Genomic DNA, 25,765 nt, shown 5'->3' on the forward strand with positions numbered 1-25,765 from the left:
AGCCATGTGGAATTTATAAAGGAAACCTCTTTCCATTATAAATTACCCAGTCTTGGGTGTTTCTTCATAGCAGTGTGAGAATGGACTAATACAGCAGGCCTTGTTAAGAAGAACGAAATGCTCTAGTATATTTCAAAATGGTTACTCCCCTCTGTCCCTCTGCTACCTGCTATTTTTCTCTTATCTTTGCTGTGAGAACTTGGTGGTTCTCATACAAGCTCCTGTAGGTAAAACTCACAAAGTGTGAGAGCCTCTTTATGACTCGGGCTCCCTGGAGTTTTTGACTCTTACACTTTTCCACACTGAGCCTTGAGTGATTTAACAATGATAGTTCAGGTTTTCCTACCCTGGTACTGGTTCCTGTGGAAATGAGTTTGTGTTCCGGGGAGCTGTGATTCTCTGTATATCCACCTGTCTGTCTCTCCAATTTTGGGGACAGTGGTTTGTCCTGTGACCTCACTTCTCTGATGGATCTAAGAAGAATTGTTGATTTTCCGTTTGTTTAGCTTTTTACTTGTTGTTAGGATAGACTGATGCCGTTTAAGCTCCTTACATGGGGAACCAGAACCTGGAAGTCCCAGCTGTAAATATTGAAGGCATAATGATTTCTTAACTTTTATATTCTGATTCGTATTGTTTGGTTCTCTGCCTTTCCAAAGTAGGAATTGACCCCATAGTATTTCTGTACATTTTAACTGGGAATGTTAAGACCTGGATAAATTCTAATCTTGGCTCTGCTGCTAATGATGTTACCTTGGGCAAATCAGAGACTGAGTTTTCTCATCTATAAAAGTGAAGGGTGCAGACTCATTTCTAAGTCTCCTTCTAGCTTTAAAATTCTGAGGTGGGCGGATCACGAGGTCAGGAGTTCGAGACCAGCCTGGCCAAAATGGTGAAACTCTATCTCTACTAAAAATACAAAAATTAGCCAAGCTTGGTGTCATGTGCCTGTAATCCCAGCTACCTGGGAGGCTGAAACAGGAGAATCGCTTGAAACTGGGCAGAGTTCAGTGAGCCGAGATCGTGCCACTGCACTCCAGCCTGGGTGACAGAGCAAGACTCCATCTTGGAAAAAAAAATCTATATTTTATGATGTTACAAAATATTCTCCGATTTTGAACACTAGTACCAGTACTCTGGGTAAACCTGTGTGCTCAAGCAGGTGCCCTACTATACTTTCTGGAATTTAAAAATAAACTTTTTATTTTGGAATACATTTTTTTTTATTTTATTATACTTTAGGGTTTTAGGGTACATGTGCACAATGTGCAGGTTTGTTACATATGTATCCATGTGCCATGTTGATTTCCTGCACCCATTAACTCATCATTTAGCATTAGGTGTATCTCCTAATGCTGTCCCTCCCCCCTCCCCCCACCCCACAACAGTCCCCGGAGTGTGATGTTCCCCTTCCTGTGTCCATGAGTTCTCATTGTTCAATTCCCACCTATGAGTGAGAACATGCGGTGTTTGGTTTTTTGTCCTTGCGATAGTTTACTGAGAATGATGTTTTCCAGTTTCATCCATGTCCCTACAAAGGACACGAACTCATCATTTTTTATGGCTGCATAGTATTCCATGGTGTATATGTGCCACATTTTCTTAATCCAGTCTATCGTTGTTGGACATTTGGGTTGGTTCCAACTCTTTGCTATTGTGAATAGTGCCGCAATAAACATACGTGTGCATGTGTCTTTATAGCAGCATGATTTATAGTCCTTTGGGTATATACCCAGTAATGGGATGGCTGGGTCAAATGGTATTTCTAGTTCTAGATCCCTGAGGAATCGCCACACTGACTTCCACAATGGTTGAACTAGTTTACAGTCCCACCAACAGTGTAAAAGTGTTCCTATTTCTCCACATCCTCTCCAGCACCTGTTGTTTCCTGATTTTTTAATGATGGCCATTCTAACTGGTGTGAGATGGTATCTCACTGTGGTTTTGATTTGCATTTCTCTGATGGCCAGTGATGATGAGCATTTCTTCATGTGTTTTTTGGCTGCATAAATGTCTTCTTTTGAGAAGTGTCTGTTCATATCCTTTGCCCACTTTTTGATGGGGTTGTTTGTTTTTTTCTTGTAAACTTGTTTGAGTTCATTGTAGATTCTGGATATTAGCCCTTTGTCAGATGAGTAGGTTGCAAAAATTTTCTCCCATTCTGTAGGTTGCCTGTTCACTCTGATGGTAGTTTCTTTTGCTGTGCAGAAGCTCTTTAGTTTAATGAGAACCCATTTGTCAATTTTGCCTTTTGTTGCCATTGCTTTTGGTGTTTTAGACATGAAGTCCTTGCCCACGCCTATGTCCTGAATGGTATTGCCTAGGTTTTCTTGTAGGATTTTAATGGTTTTAGGTCTAACATATAAGTCTTTAATCCATCTTGAATTAATTTTTGTATAAGGTGTAAGGAAGGGATCCAGTTTCAGCTTTCTACATATGGCTAGCCAGTTTTCCCAGCACCATTTATTAAATAGGGAATCCTTTCCCCATTTCTTGTTTTTGTCAGGTTTGTCAAAGATCAGATAGTTGTAGATATGCGGCATCATTTCTGAGGGCTCTGTTCTGTTCCATTGATCTATGTCTCTGTTGTGGTACCAGTACCATGCTGTTTTGGTTACTGTAGCCTTGTAGTATAGTTTAAAGTGAGGTAGCGTGATGCCTCCAGCTTTGTTCTTTTGGCTTAGGATTGACTTGGTGCTGCGGGCTCTTTTTTGGTTCCATATGAACTTTAAAGTAGTTTTTTCCAATTCTGTGAAGAAAGTCATTGGTAGCTTGATGGGGATGGCATTGAATCTATAAATTACCTTGGGCAGTATGGCCATTTTCACGATATTGATTCTTCCAACCCATGAGCATGGAATGTTCTTCCATTTGTTTGTATCCTCTTTTATTTCATTGAGCAGTGGTTTGTAGTTCTCCTTGAAGAGGTCCTTCACATCCCTTGTAAGTTGGATTCCTAGGTATTTTATTCTCTTTGAAGCAATTGTGAATGGGAGTTCACTCATGATTTGCCTGTCTGTTTGTCTGTTATTGGTGTACAAGAATGCTTGTGATTTTTGTACATTAATTTTGTATCCTGAGACTTTGCTGAAGTTGCTAATCAGCTTAAGGAGGTTTTGGGCTGAGACAATGGGGTTTTCTAGATATACAATCATGTCATCTGCAAACAGGGACAATTTGACTTCCTCTTTTCCTAATTGAATACCCTTTATTTCCTTCTCCTGCCTGATTGCTCTGGCCAGAACTTCCAGCACTATGTTGAATAGGAGCGGTGAGAGAGGGCATCCCTGTCTTGTGCCAGTTTTCAGAGGGAATGCTTCCAGTTTTTGCCCATTCAGTATGATATTGGCTGTGGGTTTGTCATAGATAGCTCTTATTATTTTGAGATACGTCCCATCAGTACCTAATTTATTGAGAGTTTTTAGCATGAAGGGTTGTTGAATTTTGTCAAAGGCCTTTTCTGCATCTATTGAGATAATCATGTGGTTTTTGTCTTTGGTTCTGTTTATATGCTGGATTACATTTATTGATTTGCGTATGTTGAACCAGCCTTGCATCCCAGGGATGAAGCCCACTTGATTATGGTGGATAAGCTTTTTGATGTGCTGCTGGATTCGGTTTGCCAGTATTTTATTGAGGATTTTTGCATCAATGTTCATCAAGGATATTGGTCTGAAATTCTCTTTTTTGGTTATGTCTCTGCCAGCCTTTGGTATCAGGACGATGCTGGCTTCGTAAAATGTGTTAGGGAGGATTCCCTCTTTTTCTATTGATTGGAATAGTTTCAGAAGGAATGGTACCAGTTCCTCCTTGTACCTCTGGTAGAATTCAGCTGTGAATCCATCAGGTCCTGGACTCTTTTTGGTTGGTAAGCTATTGATTGTTGCCACAATTTCAGAACCTGTTATTGGTCTATTCAGAGATTCAACTTCTTCCTGGTTTAGTCTTGGGAGGGTGTATTTGTCGAGGAATTTATCCATTTCTTCTAGATTTTCTAGTTTATTTGCATAGAGGTGTTTGTAGTATTCTCTGATGGTAGATTGTATTTCTGTGGGATGGGTGGTGATATCCCCTTTTTCGTTTTTTATTGCATCTATTTGATTCTTCTCTCTTTTCTTCTTTATTAGTCTTGCTAGCGGTCCATCAATTTTGTTGATCTTTTCAAAAAACCAGCTCCTGGATTCATTAATTTTTTGAAGGGTTTTTTGTGTCTCTATTTCCTTCAGTTCTGCTCTGATTTTAGTTATTTCTAGCCTTCTGCTAGCTTTTGAATGTGTTTGCTCTTGCTTTTCTAGTTCTTTTAATTGTGATGTTAGGGTGTCAATTTTGGATCTTTCCTGCTTTCTCTTGTGGGCATTTAGTGCTATAAATTTCCCTCTACACACTGCTTTGAACGTGTCCCAGAGATTCTGGTATGTTGTGTCTTTGTTCTCGTTGGTTTCAAAGAACATCTTTATTTCTGCCTTCATTTCATTATGTACCCAATAGTCATTCAGGAGCAGGTTGTTCAGTTTCCATGTAGTTGAGCGGTTTTGAGTGAGTTTCTTAATCCTGAGTTCTAGTTTGATTGCACTGTGGTCTGAAAGACAGTTTGTTATAATTTCTGTTCTTTTACATTTGCTGAGGAGAGCTTTACTTCCAACTATGTGGTCAATTTTGGAATAGGTGTGGTGTGGTGCTGAAAAAAATGTATATTCTGTTGACTTGGGGTGGAGAGTTCTGTAGATGTCTATTAGGTCCACTTTATGTAGAGCTGAGTTCAATTCCTGGGTATCCTTGTTAACTTTCTGTCTCGTTGATCTGTCTAATGTTGACAGTGGGGTGTTAAAGTCTCCCATTATTATTGTGTGGGAATCTAAGTCTCTTTGTAGGTCACTCAGGACTTGTTTTATGAATCTGGGTGTTCCTGTATTGGGTGCATATATATTTAGGATAGTTAGCTCTTCTTGTTGAATTGATCCCTTTACCATTGTATAATGGCCTTCTTTGTCTCTTTTGATCTTTGTTGGTTTAAAGTCTGTTTTATCAGAGACTAGGATTGCAACCCCTGCCTTTTTTTGTTTTCCATTTGCTTGGTAGATCTTCCTCCATCCTTTTATTTTGAGCCTATGTGGGTCTCTGCATGTGAGCTGGGTCTCCTGAATACAGCACACTGATGGGTCTTGACTCTTTATCCAATTTGCCAGTCTTTGTCTTTTAATTGGAGCATTTAGTCCATTTACATTTAAGGTTAATATTGTTATGTGTGAATTTGATCCTGTCATTATGATTTAGGTGGTTATTTTGCTTGTTAGTTGATGCAGTTGCTTCCTAGCCTCGATGGTCTTTACAATTTGGCATGATTTTGCAGTGGCTGGTACCAGTTGTTCCTTTCCATGTTTAGTGCTTCCTTCAGGAGCTCTTTTAGGGCAGGCCTGGTGGTGACAAAATCTCTCAGCATTTGCTTGTCTGTAAAGTATTTTGTTTCTCCTTCACTTATGAAGCTTAGTTTGGCTGGATATGAAATTCTGGGTTGAAAATTCTTTTCTTTAAGAATGTTGAATATTGGCCCCCACTCTCTTCTGGCTTGTAGAGTTTCTGCCGAGAGATCCACTGTTAGTCTGATGGGCTTTCCTTTGTGGGTAACCCGACCTTTCTCTCTGGCTGCTCTTAACATTTTTTCCTTCATTTCAACTTTGGTGAATCTGACAATTATGTGTCTTGGGGTTGCTCTTCTCAAGGAGTATCTTTGTGGCATTCTCTGTATTTCCTGAATCTGAATGTTGGCCTGCCTTGCTATATTGGGGAAGTTCTCCTGGATAATATCCTGCAGAGTGTTTTCCAACTTGGTTCCATTCTCCCCATCACTTTCAGGTACACCAATCAGACGTAGATTTGGTCTTTTGACATAGTCCCATATTTCTTGGAGGCTTTGTTCATTTCTTTTTTCTCTAACTTCCCTTCTCTCTTCATTTCATTCATTTCATCTTCCATCGCTGATACCCTTTCTTCGAGTTGATTGCATTGGCTCCTGAGGCTTCTGCATTCTTCACGTAGTTCTTGTGCCTTGGCTTTCAGCTCCATCAGCTCCTTTAAGCACTTCTCTGTATTGGTTATTCTAGTTATACATTCGTCTATTTCTTTTTCAAAGTTTTTAACTTCTTTGCCTTTGGTTTGAATTTCCTCCTGTAGCTCGGAGTAGTTTGATCGTCTGAAGCCTTCTTCTCTCAACTCATCAAAGTCATTCTCCATCCAGCTTTGTTCCATTTCTGGTGAGGAACTGCATTCCTTTGGAGGAGGAGAGGCACTCTGCTTTTTAGAGTTTCCAGTTTTTCTGTTCTGTTTTTTCCCCTTCTTTGTGGTTTTATCTACTTTTGGTTTTTGATGATGGTGATGTACAGATGGGTTTTTGGTGTGGATGTCCTTTCTGTTTGTTAGTTTTCCTTCTAACAGACAGGACCCTCAGCTGCATGTCTGTTGGAGTTTGCTAGAGGTCCACTCCAGACCCTGTTTGCCTGGGTGTCAGCAGCGGTGGCTGCAGAACAGCAGATTTTCGTGAACCGTGAATGCTGCTGCCTGAGCGTTCCTCTGGAAGTTTTGTCTCAGAGGAGTACCTGGCCCTGTGAGGTATCATTCTGCCCCTACTGGCGGGTGCCTCCCAGTTAGGCTGCTCGGGGTCAGGGACCCACTTGATGAGGCAGTCTGCCTGTTCTCAGATCTCTAGCTGCGTGCGGGGAGAGCCACTACTCTCTTCAAAGCTGTCAGACAGGGACATTTAAGTCTGCAGAGGTTACTGCTGTCTTTTTGTTTGTCTGTGCCCTGCCCCCAGAGGTGGAGCCTGCAGAGGCAGGCAGGCCTCCTTGAGCTGTGGTGGGCTCCACCCAGTTTGAGCTTCCTGGCTTTGTTTACCTAATCAAGCCTGGGCAATGGCGGGCACCCCTCCCCCAGCCTCGCTGCTGCCTTGCAGTTTAATCTCAGACTGCTGTGCTAGCAATGAGCCAGACTCCGTGGACGTAGGACCCTCCGAGCCAGATGGGGGATATAATCTCCTGGTGTGCCGTTTTTTAAGCCCGTCGGAAAAGTGCAGTATTAGGGTGGGAGTGACCCGATTTTCCAGGTGCCGCCTGTCACCCCTTTCTTTGACTAGGAAAGGGAACTCCCTGACCCCTTGTGCTTCCCGAGTGAGGCAATGCCTCACCCTGCTTTGGCCCGTGCACAGTGCGCTGCACCCACTGTCCTGCGCCCACTGTCTGGCACTCCCTAGTGAGATGAACCCGGTACCTCAGATGGAAATGCAGAAATCACCCGTCTTCTGTGTGACTCACACTGGGAGCTGTAGACCAGAGCTGTTCCTATTCGGCCATCTTGGCTCCACCCCTCCCTTTTGCTTTTTCAACATTTCCTTACTTTCTGGTACTACAAGATACTCCAGGCACATTTTGTATTTTCCTTGCCCAAGTCCTAAAATCAACCTTTTCTCCAAAAAGCTCTCAGTTTTAAAACAAATTACAATTTATCTGTTTTGGTTTTTATAAGCATTGCCATGATGACCATCCTTGATGGTACATCTCTGGAAAACTCCATGATTATTTCTTTTAGATAAATATCTAAAAGCAGAATTCCTGGATCAAAGGCATCTAAAATTCTTTTACTGTGTTTTTGACTAACAAGGCATGAGATGGGGGGTGCTGCCTCAGGGGCTGCAACTCAAAGACCACTTCAAATGGGAAACACTATCCATCCATCAATCAATTTATCTATCTTAGAACTCTCTTTCTATGACTTTCTTATTTTCAAAACAAACAAGGAATAAAGAAAGAAAAAAATGAAAGAAGTGAACAAAAGACTTCTCATCTAGACTCTCTAACCACCCAACAAATCACATTGCTCCTCCTAGGAGGAAATGGTTGAGGTGTCAGACTGAGAATGACATCTATTTCCCTTCATGGGGAGAGCACTTGTTAATTCATCTATTAATTCACTTTTAGAATATAATTTTACATTTTATCAAAGTAATACGTATACATAGTTTAAACATTCAAGTGGCACTCTAAGACTTCTAATGAATAACAGCAATACAGTGCTACATCCCTTCCCATTGCCAAACTTTCTTCACAGAAAAAATCACTTTCATTTCTTTTAACTTTTTTTTTCCTGTGGTTTATTTCCGTATCTATAAATAACATGTTTATACTGCAGTTTATATTTTTTTCAATTTAATACATTATCTATTGACTTCTTACTATGGAAGATAAAGACTGAAGTCTCTTACCAATCCTATACACAAACACACACACATGTGCATCCTTTCCTAACCCCATCCTTTCAATACAGTTATAACTTTTGTTAAATCCATTAATATTTTCATTGTTGTGACTCCATAGTTATTCATAGCTGAGCCACATATTGGACTTTAAATATAAATATTTAACATTTCTTCTTATATAACATTTTCTTTTTCCTGGAATTAATAATTATGCCATTTTTTGGTTTCCTTAACTTACTGAGCTGATTACTCATCTTTCTCCAAACTTTCCAAGAGAGCTGCAAAACTTTTCAAGTTTCAACATCTGTCAGATCCATTGGGTCCCTTCCATGTATTTTTTCATTGGAAATATCCTTCCTTGAGCCTAGCGTCTGCCACTCACTTGGGCTAGTTGCTCTCCAAGCCTGCTGCACTCTTGTCATCTTGGGATCTCCCTTGGCCACCATTCTTGGAATTCTCTCTCTACTATTTGAAATTTCCTGTTTTGGGGAGCCTATTTTTCCTTTTTGTTTTGGCTTATGCTCTTGTTTTGGTAGTCACTTTTTTCAATAACATCTTGAAAATGGTCACATGGGAGATAAAGTTCTTGAGACTTGGCATGTTGGAAAATGCAAAGTTTCAGGAACTTTGTTTTACCTTTCTTTCTGATGAATCATTTGGATGGGTAGAGCATCCTAGGTGACAAATAATTTTCCATTAGAGTTATAAAGGAATCGATCCATTGCTTTCTAGCTTCTGGTTTTATTATTAAGTCTAAAGCCATTCTTATCCTTGATCCTTTGTATATGACTTATTTTTTTCCTATCTGGAAACATTTTTTTCTGTTTATTCTTGATATTCTGAAACTTCACTGTTTTGTACTTCAGTGTAGATTTATTTTCATTTATTATGCTGTTTACAGTGGGCCCTTTCAATCTGGAAACAAATGTTCCTCAATTCTTGGGAATTTTATTGTATCACTTCTCTCATTATTTCTTTCCCTCCATTCCTCTGTTCTGTGCTTCTGGACTGCTAGTAGTCAGATGTTGGCTATTCTTCATCTCTTTGTCTTTTCTTCTATCTTCTGGAAGATTTCCTCAACTTTATTTTCTAGTCTTTAGACTTCACCTCTCATATTTTGAATCTCCAAGAGTTCCTGTTCTCTAACTATGCCTTTATCATAGCATCCTATTCATATTTTGTGGGTACAACATTTTTTCTTATTTTCTGTGAAGGTTTAAGTGATAGTTTCTTTTAAAAAATATTCTGCTTTTTGCATTGCCTTTCTTTCAGGTTTTGTCCCCCCATCTGCTGTTGGGATGGGAGAAATTTCATGAATTTGGCTTTGTGGGGTTAGGATTAGGTAGTCTGTTTCTTTTTCAGATTTTCAACCAATCTTATGATTTTTGTTTCAGAGGTATAGTCAATTCTCATTATTCCTGGCAATTATTTTCAATAAAGTAGCCACAAACACCAAATTAGAAAATACTGCTGAGCGTGGTGGCTCATGCCTGTAATCCCAGCACTTTGGGAGGCTGAGGCAGGCGGATCACCTGAGGTCGGGAGTTTGAGACCAGCTTGAACAACATGAAGAAACCTCGTCTCTACTAAAAATACAAAATCAGCTGGGCTTGGTGGCGCATGCCTGTAATCCCAGCTACATGGGAGGCTGGCCTGAGGCAGGAGAATCACTTCAACCCTGGAGGTGGAGGTTGCGGTGAGCTGAGATGGCGCAATTGCACTCCAGCCTAAGCAACAAGAGTGAAACTCCGTCTCAGGAAAAAAAAAAAGAAAAAAGAAAATACTGAATTATTCTCTGTAGGGGAAATATAGAGTTAGGTGCCTGTGAGCCTCTGGTCACAACATTTTTGTCAGCTAATCAATACATAACCTTGTTTTGTGTGTGTTTCTGTTTAAAGACACCTTATTTAATATACATTGTTGATTCATCAACACTGAACTCATGGCAAATAACAGTACTATGACTCATGCCTGAATAGAGCTTATTTAACACACATATTTTCTCCATGAGGCACAGCCTTCTTCGGCTTAGGAACACCGGACAGCACTCCAGCACTCTGCTTGGGGGGCATTCGAAACAGCAAAATCACTCGTAAAAGGCAAAAAATTGCAAAAAAAAAAAAAAATAGTAATAAGCAGCATGGCACTAAACAGACCATGAAAAGACGTGTGTGCAGCATGAAAATTGAGACAGGAAGGCAGAGCGTCAGCTTGTTCCACCTCAGCTGGGAATGTGCATCAGGCAACTCAAGTTTTTCACCACGGCATGTGTCTGTGAATGACCACAAAACATTGTGAGTATTGATTTGGGGGGTTACAAATAATTCCTAGCAAGTAGGTGAATTCACAAATAAGGAAGCTGTGAGTAATGAGGATTGATTGTACCTACCTAGTGTCTCAAATCCTGAGCCGTATGAGATTCCGTGGCACAATTATGTTTGCTTCTTGTTGGCAACCTTATTAAGCATTTCTAGGTTTCTGCTTTCTCATCTTTACCAATTCAGTTATGGCTTGATTCATTTCTCTTTTTCCAAAGATTTGTTGACATCTCTTATTTGCTGTTGTCTCTTCCCATTTGTTTTGTCTTGTGGTTCTATACCTTTGCTATAATTTTTGTGGAGTTTCCTGAGAGAGTGGAGATAAAAGTATATGCTCAATTGGTCTTGTCTTAACCAGAATTCTATTTAATATACAACACCTTTAGTGAGGTGTTATGCATGTAACAGGTGTTTACTAAGTATTGGTTGAATAAATTCAAGAAATGCTTGCTATTTTTATGCTAGCATTTAGCTTTTCTATATAGTATGTTATAATGGAATTTTATTTTATTTTATTTTATTTATTTTTTGAGACAGAGTTTCGCTCTTGTCACCAGGTTGGAGTGCAATGGCATGATCTTGGCTCACTGCAACCTCTGCCTCCCGGGTTCAAGCGATTCTCCTGCCTCAGCCTCCCGAGTAGCTGGGATTACAGGTGCCTGCCACCACGCCTGACTAATTTTTTTGTATTTTTAGTAGAGACGGGGTTTTGCCATGTTGGTCAGGCTGATCTCGAACTCCTGACATCATGTGATCCGCCTGCCTCAGCCTCCCAAAGTGCTGGAATTACAGGCGTGAGCCACCACGCCTGGCTGGAATTTTAAATATCTCATAATTATAATCTGCTAAGTAAAAGACTAGCTCTCTTTCTCCCCCTTATTCCTCCTGCTTAGTGGAACATTGCCTAAGGAAGATGGGGAATGAGTTAAAAATTAAAATGTGGGGCTGGTAAGCGTAGCTTGTTTTAAAACTTAGTTTTCTTTCCTTTTGCATCATAATCTCTTCCCTGGTCTATTTATTTCTCGTGGTTTGTCAGTCCATTACAAAAGGTTGCAAAATTGTGGTACTAGAAGGGATCCTAGAAATAATCTAATTTGAACCTTTGATTGCTAGGAAACTGAGAGTCAGGCTGCCTTGGTTCAAGTCCTGGCTCCACCACCCATGTAGAACATGTTGCTTATTGTTTTGACCTCAGTTTCCTTGCCTGTAAAGTGGGAATGAAAATACTCCTGATGTTATAGGATTGTTGTGAAGATTAAAAGAGATAATTAATGTGAAGTTCTTAGTACTATGCCTGACACACAGTAAGAGCTCCACAAATTATTAATGATGATTCTTACTAGTGGCTAAGCTGAAGCTCTGGTTTCTCAGTTCAGTGTGTTTTCCTTTAGACATAAATAAGAATCTGTAAGCCTCTTTTTGGAGTCAGCTACCATTATTTTCTTTCCTTCATCTCCTTCATTGTCTAAAGACAGTGACATGATTGTGTATTTCTCATTTCAAGCTAAAGATACTCTCACTGTTTCAGCTATTACCACATTTGTAAGGACTTCCTGAAGAGAAAATTTAAAAGTTAGTCACTTCTTTTAGTTGTTTCTGGTCTTTCAGATGATCCTTTTTTTTTTCTGTAAAGTTGAGTGTTTTTGTTTTTGCTTTTGTTTTTAGTTAACAATAATACAATACATTTCCCGGCATAAGTGGGTAAGTGCCACTTTGATTTGGGCTGGGCTTAAAAGCACAAGAAAAGCTCCCAGACAATCAGAGTGGAAACACTCCCACATCTTAGTGTGGATAAATTAAAGTCCGGATTGTTCTTCCTGTCCTGACTTGTGCTCTAGGAGATGGTGTTGCCTTTGATGCAAATCCTTTGAGCCAGCAGAATATCTGTGGAACATCCCCTGATACATGAAGGTGAGTGCTAACTCATTTAGAAGAGTGATAGTTTGATCATCTTTTTCTACTCTATAAAAGTCTTTTTCTGTTTTCTTCAGTGAAATTATGGGTCAGACCCATCACATGAATTTCTCCTTGAACTGGTTGTTGACAGTTAAGGGAATCTAATCTTTTGGCAGGCAATATTTTAAGATGCTGAGATCAGAATGGAGAATCATGAGTGTTGGAGGTGAAGGATTGGGGAAAATACCTGAAATAATGGATTTATCCTTCAGGAAACTCTAGGCTACAGAAAATTGGACCTAGAGGATTCAGAGGAAAATCCTTGCGTGTACTGGTATTTCATGGCAGGAGAGCTGAGAAAGTAAATCACTAATAGCTACCACACGACTTTAGTGGAAAGAGTCCAGGTTTGGAGTAAGACAGTTGTGCGTTTGAATCTCATTTATGCTGCTTACAAACTGTTATTTTTGGACCATTTACATGATATCTCTTGGCCTCAGATTCCATATCCATAAACTATAGATGAGTAATACAAACCCTACAGGGATTTTTAGAAGTACAGGATGTAATTTGTATCGTGTAGTTAGCACTTTGCAGGCTCTCACTGTTCCATCATGATAGTGCTTTTGCCAGTCTCACTGCTGGCTGTCTCAGAATGTTCTTTAAATGAAGGCAGCCCACAACCCAAATGGATTTATAGACTTTGAAACTGGAGGTAGTCATCTGACAGCTCGTAATCTCATCTTGGGCAATCAATATCCTCATCCAAAAAGTAAAGATGTCATTAGGCTGAAATTGCCAATATTTAACTGTTTTTGACTTAATAAAAATAGCAATTTCATTTGATTTAACCTAAAACATAATATAGAAATAAAATTTAAAATATGCAGGCCGGGCACAGTGGCTCATACCTGTAATCCCACTACTTTGGGAGGCCAAGGCAGGTGGATCACCTGAGGTCAGAAGTTTGAGACCAGCCTGGCCAACATGGCAAAACTCTGTCTCTACTAAAAATACAAAAGTTACTTGGGCCTGTTGGCAGGCGCCTGTAGTCCCAGCTACTCGGGAGGCTGAGGCAGGAGAATCACTTGAACCTGGGAGGCAGAGGTTGCAGTGAACTGAGATTGCACCATTGCACTCCAGTCTGGGAGACAGAGTGAAGACTCCATCTCCAGGAAAAAAAAAAAGAAATAAAATATAAAATATGCAACTATAAATATAAAATATATAAATATAAAATATAAAAATATCTGTCTCATTTACCTGAAGGGTGACAAGAATCTAAGGAGATAATACACATGAAAGTGCTTGTAAATCTAAGGCCATTATTATTGCGACTATTATCATTACTGCAAGCTCCAAATAAACATTTAAAAGAGACTGAGAACAGGGCACCCTTCTACTTGATCAGTGAAAGTAAAACTATAAACCAAGTCCTGTGGGTCTTGAGGAATTCTGAGGCACTGAGAGAGACTGAGCAGCACATCGCTTGGCTGCCTCCCTCTCAGTGTTATGAGTCTACAGGTGCTTGAACTTACGGCCATAGTTCTGGCCCTAGAAGTTACTCCCTCTTCTTTGCCATTTTTTATTTTTTTATTTGAGACAGAGTCTCCCTCTGCTGCCCAGGCCAGAGTGCAGTGGTGTGATCATAGCTCATTGCAGCTTCAAACTCCTGGGCCCAAGCGATTGTCCCACCTCAGCCTCATGAGTAGCTAGGACTGCAGGTGTGCACCATGACACTCAGATGATTGAAAAAAAATTTTTTTTTTAGAGACGGAGTCTTGCTATGTTGCCCAGACTAGTCTTGAACTTCTGGTTTGCCATTCTTTAAAAACCCAGTTCTATACTACAGGAGATAGTGTTTGGCACAGAACGGGAATCAACAAATAATAGTTGAGTGAATGTATGAATGAATGAACCAAAGGAAGGCAAGCCCTGGGAAAATCATGTAGTGGTACATTCTTGTACAAGTGAAATGAGATGAAGCTCAGCATCCAGGACACAGCCTTGAGTGGGAGCTGAATGGCCAAAGAGCACCCTGTGAAGTATCCATTTGATGGGGGATTGCGAGGGAGTAAAACAGCCACACTGTATTTCCTTTGCTTTGGTCCTGTGAGACAGGATGTGGGGAGGCAGGGATAATTTAACATGCTGAAACATGTGGCGTTTCCCAGCAGAGGCAGTAGCTCCCGTCTTTGCTTTCTTCTTGCCGTGTTCCCAGCCACTGCTGGTAGCCTGTAATAAGTGCTTGGATTTGTATGCAGTCGTTCTACTCCAAACAATAGCTGCTATTAGGTTTACATCTCTTTTGTTGTTGGTTTTGTTGTTGTTTGTTTGTTTTAAGATGGAGTCTTGGTCTGTAACCCAGGCTGGGGTGCAGTGGCACAACCTCTGCTCACTGTAACCTCTGCCTCTTGAGTTCAAGCAATTTTCCTGCCTTAGCCTCCTGAGTAGCTGGGATTACAAGTGTGGGCTCTCTTGCCCAGCTAATTTTTGTATTTTTCGTTCAGATGGGGTTTCGCCATATTGGCCAGGCTGGTCTCAAACTTCTGACCTCAAGTGATCTGCCTGCCTTGGCCTCCCAAAGTGCTGGGATTACAGGCATGAGCCACCACGCCTGACCAACATCTTTAAACATAGGACACCACTAGTTACTTAAGTGGCATCCCTGTATATTCTAAGAGTTGTTTAGTTCAGTATGGTATATTTGTAGTGTTGTTGGAAGATTTTATAGAGCTCTGCTAAATGCTGTACTCAAATGAGATCCCACCAATGTGAGATTGTTTCTAGGAAGTGACCCCTTTTTGAAGACCAGTTATTCAAAACTGCTGCATTTCAAAGTTAAGGCTGATGACCCAGGGATGCAGGAAATGGTCGATGGTTCTCCTCAAGAGCACAGCAGAATCTTTGGGAATTTCTTATGGCCCAGATTTGGGGAGGCTGATTCACCTCATTTAAGTCTTCAACAGACTGATATATTGAAACCAATAAGAAATAGTCTTTCTAATGCCTGGAAGGCTCATATTCTTTGTTCAGGACCTCCTTCTGTTAAATTAGTAATCAGAGAGGGCATCAGAGAATCAGAGAAATCAGAAAGGGAGATTCGGGGTTTTGAAGTATCTTTCATCAGGTTCATGGTGAGGTCTTGTGGCTGCCCTGTCAGAGTCTTTCACTCCAGTGACAGGAAATTTCATAATTTCCTTTCGTAGATAGTACTGGATAAAAACTGCCAACTTCTGTCTTTTTTAACCATCAATGTTTTACATTCTAAGCTGACCTCTCTTTTCTTTCCTCAAAGTCTTCTGTTTAGGATACAATTAGTTGAGTAGATTCCTGCAACTAAATGATAATGAAGGTTTTCCAAATCCAACTCTTTGAGATTACACACAGGTTTCTTTGGCTGGAGTCCTGAATGAATTCAAGCTTATCAACTGCACATCTACCCACCACAGATAACTAGGATCACCTTGAACTCTCTACTGGACTTATTTCTAAGCCCCTGGGAGGCATCTCACCTTTTTGCATTTTTTTTTTTTTTTTGAGACAGGGTCTCACTTTGTTGCCCAGGCTGGAGTGCAGTGATAAGATCACAGTTCACTGCAGCCTCGACCTCCCAGGCTCAAGCCAGCCTCCCATCTTAGCATCCCAAATAGCTGAGACTACAGGCACATGCCACCATACCCAGCTGATTTTATTGTGTGTTTTGTAGAGATGGGGTTTCACCATGTTGCTCAGGCTGGTCTTGAACTCCTGACCTCAAGTGATCCGCCCACCTCAGCCTCCCAAAGTCTTGGGATTACAGGTTGTGAGCCACTGCACCCAGCCTTTGTTCACATTTTTTACCAGCAAACAGTCCTTTTTGTGGTTGAGAGGAGAAAGTGGGAAAGGCTGTGGAGGACAAGCAAGTATTAGAATGAGAGATTTCATCCTAATGGCAAGGCTTGTTGACTTCCCACAGTCATTAGCTCATTTCTCTTTTTAGATGCTCTTTGCGCTCATTTCACTATTATAACTACAACACTTACTATGTGATATATGAGACTACTGTCCAGGCTTCTGTCTCTGCAAGTGGACCAGTGGTTCTTAACCCATTTCTGTTCATACCTACTGCAGAAATATGACACGAGAGTCCTCAGTAACAGCAGTTCACTCTGAAATTGGTAGTTTCCAAAAATATTCCTGCCATCCTCTCCATCTTTTTCTCCCTTCCCTTTGTTAAAAATCACTGAACTAGAATATGAGCTCTTTGAGGTCAGAAATGTGCTCTTCTTTGATTCCAACCACGTAACACATGGCTGGGACAGTGCTGAACACATAGAAGAATGCCTGAGGTGGGAGAGCCAGGACCACAACTCAGGCAGTCTCAATTTCTAGAATGCTACACTCTTCAACTACTGTAACTTTTCCAGTTTTGGCTCTGGGATGATTTAGTACTGTTGATTTTTTTCCAAGGTTGTTTTTAAATTTCACAAATAATAGCTGAGTATTTTTATTATAAAGGAGACAAGCAATAATTACCATTAACTTAAAAATATTTTAATATTTTATTCAACATTTAATATTGATAAAATGCAAAACCACTTGTCAGAATAGCAATTTTAGTTTTAGCATCTATCATTATTCATTGATTCACTTATTAAGACTGCCAGCATCTTGGCTTTCATAGCCTTCCCTTTTTTTTTTTTTTTTTTTGAGACGGAGTCTCACTCTGTCGCCCAGGCTAGAGTGCAGTGGCGCAATCTCGGCTCACTGCAAGCTCCGCCTCCCGGGCTCACGCCATTCTCCTGCCTCAGCCTCCCTAGTAGCTGGGACTACAGGCGCCTACCACCATGCCCGGCTAATTTTTTTTTTGTATTTTTAGTAGAGACGGGGTTTCACCATGGTCTCGATCTCCTGACCTTGTGCCGCCCGCCTCGGCCTCCCAAAGTGCTGGGATTACAAGCGTGAGCCACCATGCCCGGCCCATAGCCTTCCTTTTTAATGTGCTTTTAGGACTTGTAAATAATGTGAGCTAGGACTAAAGGCGTGTCTTCTGCTTAACAGATGGAGAAGATTAAGACAACATTCTGAATTAGACACAAAAAGAATGTTCTTAGTGTTATAGTTATTTTTAAAAACACCTTTTTTTCTTCATTGAAAAATTGAAATGTTTCCCTTTGAGTTACATACCCATTTAAATCAAAATGGCCATCTTTATTATCTTAGGCATTTCCAGTTTGCTAAGGATTTCAGTTGGTTTGTATGTGATAAAACATTATCCCTCTAATTTTCTCCAGAAATCCTGCATGCACATTTTTCTGAATAAATTATTTTGTAAAGAACCCTTTTCTTTTTTTTCTAGAATGATCCGACAGATGAAAATGTAACATCATTTATTTCTTCCTGAAATGAAATACTGGTTTTACATTTGCTTTATTCTTAGACTATCCCACCATCTCATCTTAGATGAGGTGAAGAGCCAGCATTCTTTTTGTTCCAATAAACAAGTAAATGCCACAAACAGTATTGTCTACCAGATACCAGGCACTGCCTTAGATACCAAGGCTTCAAAGAGGAAGAAGAGAGGTTCCACTCTTAAGAAGGTCCCTGTATGTAGGGAAGCTGTCAGGTAAATTGCTGACCACCATTCTTGTGTTAGATGCTGTAGGACACATGATATAGTGGGGCATGGGGCACAAAGGAGGGACCAACTGGCAACTCCGTGTGGGGATTCAGAGAGGGTGTCTTAGGGAAGGAGAGCCTTGAAATGAGTCTGGAAAGGTGATTAATTTGTCAGAAATAAGGGGAAAGGAGCACCGTGGGCATGCACAGAGCATGGAGATGTGAGATAGCGTGGTGCTTGGTGAAACTGTGAGTTGTTCCATTTGGCTGGAGGGCCTAGGCACCGAGGCAAGGGCCAGAGGATGGTCTCAGAGCTGCACAGACTCATTTTTTTTTTTTTTCTGGAGCATATTCTTGGTAGTTGCTGTACTTTTCATAAGACATAGTGGAGTGGACTATGGACGAAAGGAAAATGTGTTGTAATTGCAAATCTTTAAAATGTTGACTGGGGTTGATGGAGTAATTATGAAGGATCTAGGTGATGATAGTCAACAAAATAAAATAAAATAGGATCCTTCCTCCTTCCAAAATCCCCAGAATCTATTTGCCATTGGAAATAGAGCTTTTGAAAAGAGATATGAAGCAAACCAACTCTTGACTGATGTCATTTTCAGCTCTCTCCCCAGCCTTCGTGTGCTAACCTGGGGATGATGTGGACCTGGGCACTGTGGATGTTCCCTTCACTCTGCAAATTCAGCCTGGCAGGTAGGTTGACCTGGGCCCTTTTACGGATCATGTGATTATTATTGCCTTCTTTGGACAAGAGTTGTTAACTTTAAAGCAACACCTGGACTATGGACATCCACAGATAGAAAAGGGGACTTGTGAACACCCTGAATTTGTGTGTGTGTCTGTGTGTGCACACATGCATGCAATTTCACATATGCATGTGCAAATGTGGCAAGATGGCTTACTGTATTTTCAAAGGGAGATACAACCCCAAAAATGCTGAGATCTACTGTTTTAGAATATAGTAGTCTCCCCTTATCTGTGGGGGAATATGTTCCAAGATCCTCAGTGGATGCCTGAAACTGTGGATAGTACCAAACCCTAAATATACTATATTTTTTCCTTCACATATATACCTATGATGAAGTTTAGGTACGTTTAGGCATGAAGAGATTAAAACAACAACTAATAATAAAATGGAGCCATTATAACAATTTACTATAATAAAAGTTAGGTGAGGTCTGGCACAGTGGCTCACGCCTGTAATCCCAACACTTTGGGAGGCTGAGGCGGGCAGATTATTCGAGGTCAAGAGTTCGAGAGCAGCCTGGCCAACATGGTAAAACCCCATCTCTACTAAAAATACAAAAATTAACTGAGTGTGGTGGCTCACGCTTGTAATCCCAGCTACTTGGGAGACTGAGGTGGGAAGATCACTTGAACCTGGGAGGTGGAGGTTGCAGTGAGCCAAGATCATGCCACTGCACTCCAGCCTGGGCCAGAGCAAGACCTTGTCTCAAAAAAAAAAAAAAAAAAAATTATGTGAATGTGGTCTCTCTCTCTCTAAATATCTCATTGTACTGCACTCACCCATTTTCAGATGGCATTGATCACTAGTAACTGAAACCACAGAAAGTAAAACCATAGATAAGAGGGAACTACTATAATAGGAAGTGCTTATCTCCATAGTTTTTGTGTTGTTGTTATGGCTTCATATAATACACATACATAAATACAAAAATAAGCAGTTTTCATACTATTTGCCATAAAGGGAAATAATGAAACAACATTTCTATAGTGTGCCAACTCAAGACTACAGGCCTGATATCCATACAATAGCTTGTAGATCTAAGATCCATTTGTTTGATTATATCTTATGTTTAAAACAACATTCAGAGCAGAAACACTGGTCTGGTAGTGGGAAGGTGAGGAAGGCGTCATGTAGTGTATTCACGTGCTTGGGCTGCCATAACAAAATAGCTCAGACTGGGTGGCTTAAGCAACAGAAATTTATTTTCTCATGGTTCTGGAGGCTGGAAGTCCAGTGTCAAGGTGGCAGCAGGGCTGGTTTGCAGGTGGCCATCCTTTTGCTGCCTCTTTACATGGTCATCCCTCTATGCCCACACAACCCTGGTGTCTCTCCTCCTCCTAAGGATGCCAGTCAGATTGGATTAGGGCCCATTATAATGGTCCCATTTTAACTTAGTTACCTCTTCAAGTGCTCTATCTCCAAATATAATCACATTCTGAGGTACTGGGGGTTAGGGCTTCATTATATGAATTTTGGAGAGACATAATTTAGCCTATAACATGTACTAATTGGGGTCACCAAGAGGGCAGTCATGACCCAGAGATAATGAGAATGCCTTCAGTCTTCTGTCCTGGCATGGCCTGCCTTAGCCCCTTGGGGTTACACCTGTGGCACTCAGGAGCTTGATAGACCAGGGGTCCCCAACCCCCAGGTTGCAGACCATGTTAGGAACTGGGCCACACAGCAGGAGATGAGCTGCTGGTGAGCCAGAGTTACTGCCTGAGCTCCACCTCCTGTCAAATCAGCAGCGGCGTGAGATCCTCATGGGAGCACAAACCCTTTTGTGAACTGTGCATGTGAGGGATCTATTAATAGGTTGCGTGCTCCTTAGGATAATCTAATGCCTGATGATCTGAGGTGAAACAGTTTCATCCCGAAACCATCCATCCCCCAGGTCTATGGAAAAATTATCTTCCACAAAACTGGTCCCTGGTGCCAAAATATAGGGGACTGCTGTGATAGAAAATAGATGATACAGGCAGGCAGGACTATTGCTCTCCCTCTCATCAGCAATTGCTCCCAGTTATCTAATCTAAACTTCTAATTACAGACACTGTGGCTCCTATCAAGTCACCCTTTCCCTCAACTTGTCTTTTTCTGTCTTCTATCTCTGTTTTCCGCTCTTCCTATGTTGTACATATACCAGCTCCTTCAAAACTGGCTCCAATATCCACCATTCTTTTCATCTAGAATATCCTTCCCTTGGTCCTGCTCAGCCTTGCTCTTCTTCTATGTCAAGATATTTTTCAAAACACTGACTTTGCAACAGCATCAAAGTGATATGAGTATAGAGGGAAGGAGGGAGATGGAGAACATCTCTATAATTTTGGAAAACGTTCCTCTTGCATATGGGAAATTCTTTGATAAGGAAGAACATTCTCCCAATTTTTCTTAGAGGAAAGTGATGAATGTTTTTCCCTTTATTTCTAGAAATAGGAGAATATTGCTATGGTTCATATTTTGAGGGTATAGGGAAAGACAGATGGGAGTGACCAGCAAACCTAACCTTCAGTTGTTTGTGTTTATAAAATAAAAATTCTATTTTGACTAATTTTAGATATATTGAAAAACTGTGAAAATGGCGTAGAGAGTTCCTTTCTACCCTCATCCAGTTTATCCATTGTTACTATCTTATAATACAATAAAAATTTGCCAAAACTAAGAAACTGATTTTGGCACATTACTATTGACTAAATTCCAAATTTTATTTGGATTTCACTAGTTTTTTCCATGAATGACTTCTTTCTATTTTATTTTTAATTTTTTTTTTCTGAGACGGAGTCTTGCTCTGTCATCCTGGCTGGAGTGGAGTGCAGTGGCGCAATCTCAGCTCACTGCAACCTCTGCCTCCTGGGTTCAAGCAGTTCTCCTGCCTCAGCTTCCTGAGTAGATAGGATTACAGGCGTGTGCCACCATGCCTGGCTAATTTTTGTATTTTTAGTAGAGACGGGGTTTCACCATGTTGGCCAGGCTGGTCTCGAACTCCTGAATTCGTGATCTGCCCATCTCGGCCTCCCAAAGTGCTGGGATTACAGGCGTGAGCCACTATGCCCAGCCTGAATGACTTCTTTCTATTCCAGGATCCAATTTAGGGTACCATATTGCACTGAATTGTCATGTCTCCCTGGTCTCTGCTGGTCTGTTACAGGTTCTTAGTCTTTCCTTACTATTCATGACCATAGCAGTCTTAAGGAGTACTGACAAGTATTTCTGGGTTTAGGGGGAAAAAGACAACAGAGGTGAAGTGTTCTTCATTGTGCATCACAACTTTACCCATGTTTGTGACAATCTTCTGAGGGAGAATTGAATAAGACTTAAAATAGGCACACTGATTGCCAACAAGGAGGAAGGCAGGACAACAGATGTGTAGGCTTTGCCAGCCAAGGCAGTTCTAGTACATAGAGCCAAGGTCGTTCAGCTATGTGGAATCACTCCAGATAACTGAAACTGGAAATGGTAAAGAAAACAAGAAAGTAGAAGTGAAGTCTAACATTGTTGATTTGGTTCAATTTTATTCCAGTTTCCCTCAGCCCCCTAATCTGTGATAAAATTAACCTAAAATCCTCATATGCAGGATTAAAATGTCATGAGGACACAAAACTAGGGAAAACTACTGTTAAATTCCTCCTCCAAGTCTGAGAATACTGGAGAGAGCAGGCTATTTAGATATTAGTCAGGGAGAGTTGTTTATGCTGTAATAATAAACAAGCCTAAAATATTAGTATTTAAAACAGCAAACTACATGTTCATCACAGGTAAGCAGGGGCCCAGGCTGGTGGGGCTCTGCTGTCCTCACACACACCACGTCAGCATGCGTTTTCAAGGCGTGCAGTGACAGGAGCAGGAGAGAAAAAGAGAGTCATGCACCAGCACTTGGATGCTTCCTCTCACATGGCAGAGGCCAAGGCAAATCCCACAGCCACCCTATTGATGAGCACCGGAAATATTGGCGAGCATTCATTTTATCACCACAAATCTCTTCTGGAACACCAGTATCAAGAGAGCCTTTGGAAGACTATTGCTCTCTTTTACCATGCGCCAACCAGTAAGGGAAAAACAAATGTAGTCTCATAAGAACAGCCTGGGTTGAGTGGAAAATCATTTTTGGAGCCACTTACTCTTCTCCTGGTGGCTCCAAAAGTCATTGACACCTGGTGACACTTAATGGTTCTGAAAAACAGATATTTAACTCTCTTTTTAGCTTATGGCTTCTAATATATGTTAACCAAAGCTTTTGAAGAAGCTTAGGAGAGGTATTTAAGGAAGAACAGGAAAGAGCAGGATTCACTTAGGTTTGACTAGAGTGTATTTAGATCCACGAGGATCTATTCCTCCACTGACATCTTGGTGGCTGGCTTTTGATTCAATCAACACAAGGGAGAGCAAGAATGAAAAGGAAATAAAATAAAATATGACTGCAGGAGGCCGTAATGAGAATAGTATAAGACTAAGACTATTCTGGGGAAACGGGGAAAGGCTTCTTGTTTCCTTGTTCTCTGGCCAAGAATCAACTTTGAAATCCTCTGGTGAGTTAGTGTGACAAGTATGAGCGAAATGGGGGTGGGGCAGGCTACCCCTTTGTGATATTTGTAAGAAACTTGGCCAGACACTAAGGGTAGATCCACATATATACACACAGAGACACACACACCACACATAACACATACATACATCACACACACCACACTACACACACACATACAGCACACAGACTACACACACACTGCACATATACATCACACACACCATGCACACACCATAAACCTACCACACACACCACACTACACACACACACACAACCCATACCGCACATATACATCACACACACCGTAAGCATACTACACACACTACACTACACACACACTATAAACACATCATACACGCTACACACACCACACGTATGTCACACATTCCACACAAACACATCACACTCACCACACACACATCATAAACATAACGCACACATGCCACATATGTCACACATACCACACAAACACATCACACACACCATAAACATACCAAACACACACACACACACCACACGCACACACCAACACACACACTCCAGCGGATACACACTACGCATTATAAACACATCACACATACTACACACATACCACACATACACCACACATACCCTGCACACACTACACACACACCACATACACATACACACTACACACATACCACATACATACTACACACACACACACCATTCATACATATACTATGCACACATACTACACATACCACACACATCACACACATACCCCACACACATTTTACACGTGACATACACACCACACACTACACACACATGCATTGTACACACACTGCCCTTATCTCTGAGCCATGGAGACAGGGAGTGAGTGGGACAGTGTGTGAGTTATTCCTCCTGGGTGTTGCAAGCTAACCCTTGGTTCACCTCTTGTAGGACTTTGCACTTCCTCCTGACAGTTGGGAGGCATGGGGTTTGTTAACATTCTGCTTGCTGACCCCAAAAATCCTCAGGGAGTTCCAAGCTGTGTGGGCTCTTTGAGAAATGTGTTAATGGTGTAGCTTTCAATCTCTATGTAACATGCAGTATTATTTGATTCAGATCCAGTTAACTTTGGTCTTTTTAAGCATTTGGATCTGGAGATCACTGGCTTTCTCATGGTTTTCAGCATGCAAGTAGCAAGGATAGAAAGCCTTTGAACTGCTTGTTGGATGGGTGCTGTGGGTGCCGGGCTCATGTGCAGGACTAGGAGGAAGGCAGCTTCTCTGGAGAGAGCTAGAAATGTTGACACAACAGGAAGCCATCTAGCTCTCCCTCACCCTCATTTGTCATTCTCAGTGGCTCCTTTACCCATGTAGACAATGCTCAGTTCATAGACCAAATACATCAGTGTATACCCAAACACACACATTTACAGCCCTTACAAAATCCCAAACCTAAACAAAACATAACAATGAATGCTACCCATTCTGGAACCCCTTTACACCACCTTTTTGTTATAGGGTAATACCTCTGACAGAGTTGAAATATATATAATATTATTCAGATGTGCAGAGAAATGGAACATCCCTATTTTCTATGATCAAACAAGTCAATTTCTAAAGTCCCCTTACCACTGGAAAGTCAGGCAAGGGTGAGAAAGAGGAGGGTGTGGGTAGCACTTAAATTTTTTAACATTGTGTCATTTCTTCTGGTTTAAGATGTCTTTGGCTAGCTCAGTCTCTCTGGGGTTCCTGCCTTGCCCTCTGCTCCTCCTTAAGATGGTGTCTGAATGTATGAGCAAGGCTTATGTGACCGCAGTCTTGGATGTGTGGGAACAAGTCCTTGTGTTGCCTTCTGTCTTCCCTGAACTGTCTGGTGTGGTCTGATCCCCCTCTGCCATCTGCCATGGGACAGCTGGCTTTGCCTGTGCTTTGGGCCACAGCTTATGCTCCAGTTGTTTGCCCATGGTCCTGAAGTTCCTCTGTGGATGGAAGCTGCTTCATCCTCATCCCAGGCCTGGTCCAGTCTCACAGCTGTATCCTCGCCCCCCACTTTGAGGGCACAGGGAAATTTCTGGATCCTTGTGTGCTAAATTCACCTGCATGGAGCTCACGTGAGGAGCTGCACCAGGCTGCCCTCTGCCAGCACGTTGTTAGGACTTCCATGCCTCCATAGAGTTGGTGCTTAGTGGAACATGAGGCTTCCCCTAGACTAGTGGTCCCTAGCCTTTTTGGCACCAGGGACTGGTTTCATGGAAGACAATTTTTCCATGGACAGGGGGTGGGGTTGGGAGTTGGGGGATGGTTCCAGGGTGAAACCGTTCTACCTCATATCATTAGTTAGATTCTCATAAGGAGCAAGCAACCTAGATCTCTCACATGCACAGTTCACTGTAGGGTTCAGCTCCTATGAGAATCTAATGCTGCTACTGTTCTGAGGTGGGGATGGGGGTGGGGGTGGGGAGC

At 41.4% G+C, this 25,765-nt stretch overlaps 1 protein-coding gene across 4 annotated transcripts in view; it reads left to right on the forward strand.

The window, feature by feature from the left end:
• The first annotated feature begins 10,258 nt into the window (after positions 1 to 10,258).
• Positions 10,259 to 25,765, forward strand: part of IL31RA (interleukin 31 receptor A) — a 71,842-nt gene continuing 56,335 nt past the window's right edge. For 2 of the 4 annotated variants that reach the window (XM_030797837.1, XM_012497405.2), the window contains exons 1-2: positions 12,229 to 12,474; positions 18,675 to 18,765. In XM_030797837.1, coding sequence (XP_030653697.1) covers positions 12,469 to 12,474; positions 18,675 to 18,765 — 97 coding nt within the window. In that variant the 5' untranslated portion in view covers positions 12,229 to 12,468. Of the gene's footprint in view, positions 10,540 to 11,100; positions 11,219 to 12,228; positions 12,475 to 18,674; positions 18,766 to 25,765 lie in introns of those variants that run through there. The other 2 variants (XM_012497403.2, XM_012497404.2) reach the window with 2 other exon arrangements.

Source organism: Nomascus leucogenys, chromosome 18 (assembly GCF_006542625.1).
Source record: "Nomascus leucogenys isolate Asia chromosome 18, Asia_NLE_v1, whole genome shotgun sequence".
Taxonomy (NCBI): Eukaryota; Metazoa; Chordata; class Mammalia; order Primates; family Hylobatidae; genus Nomascus; species Nomascus leucogenys.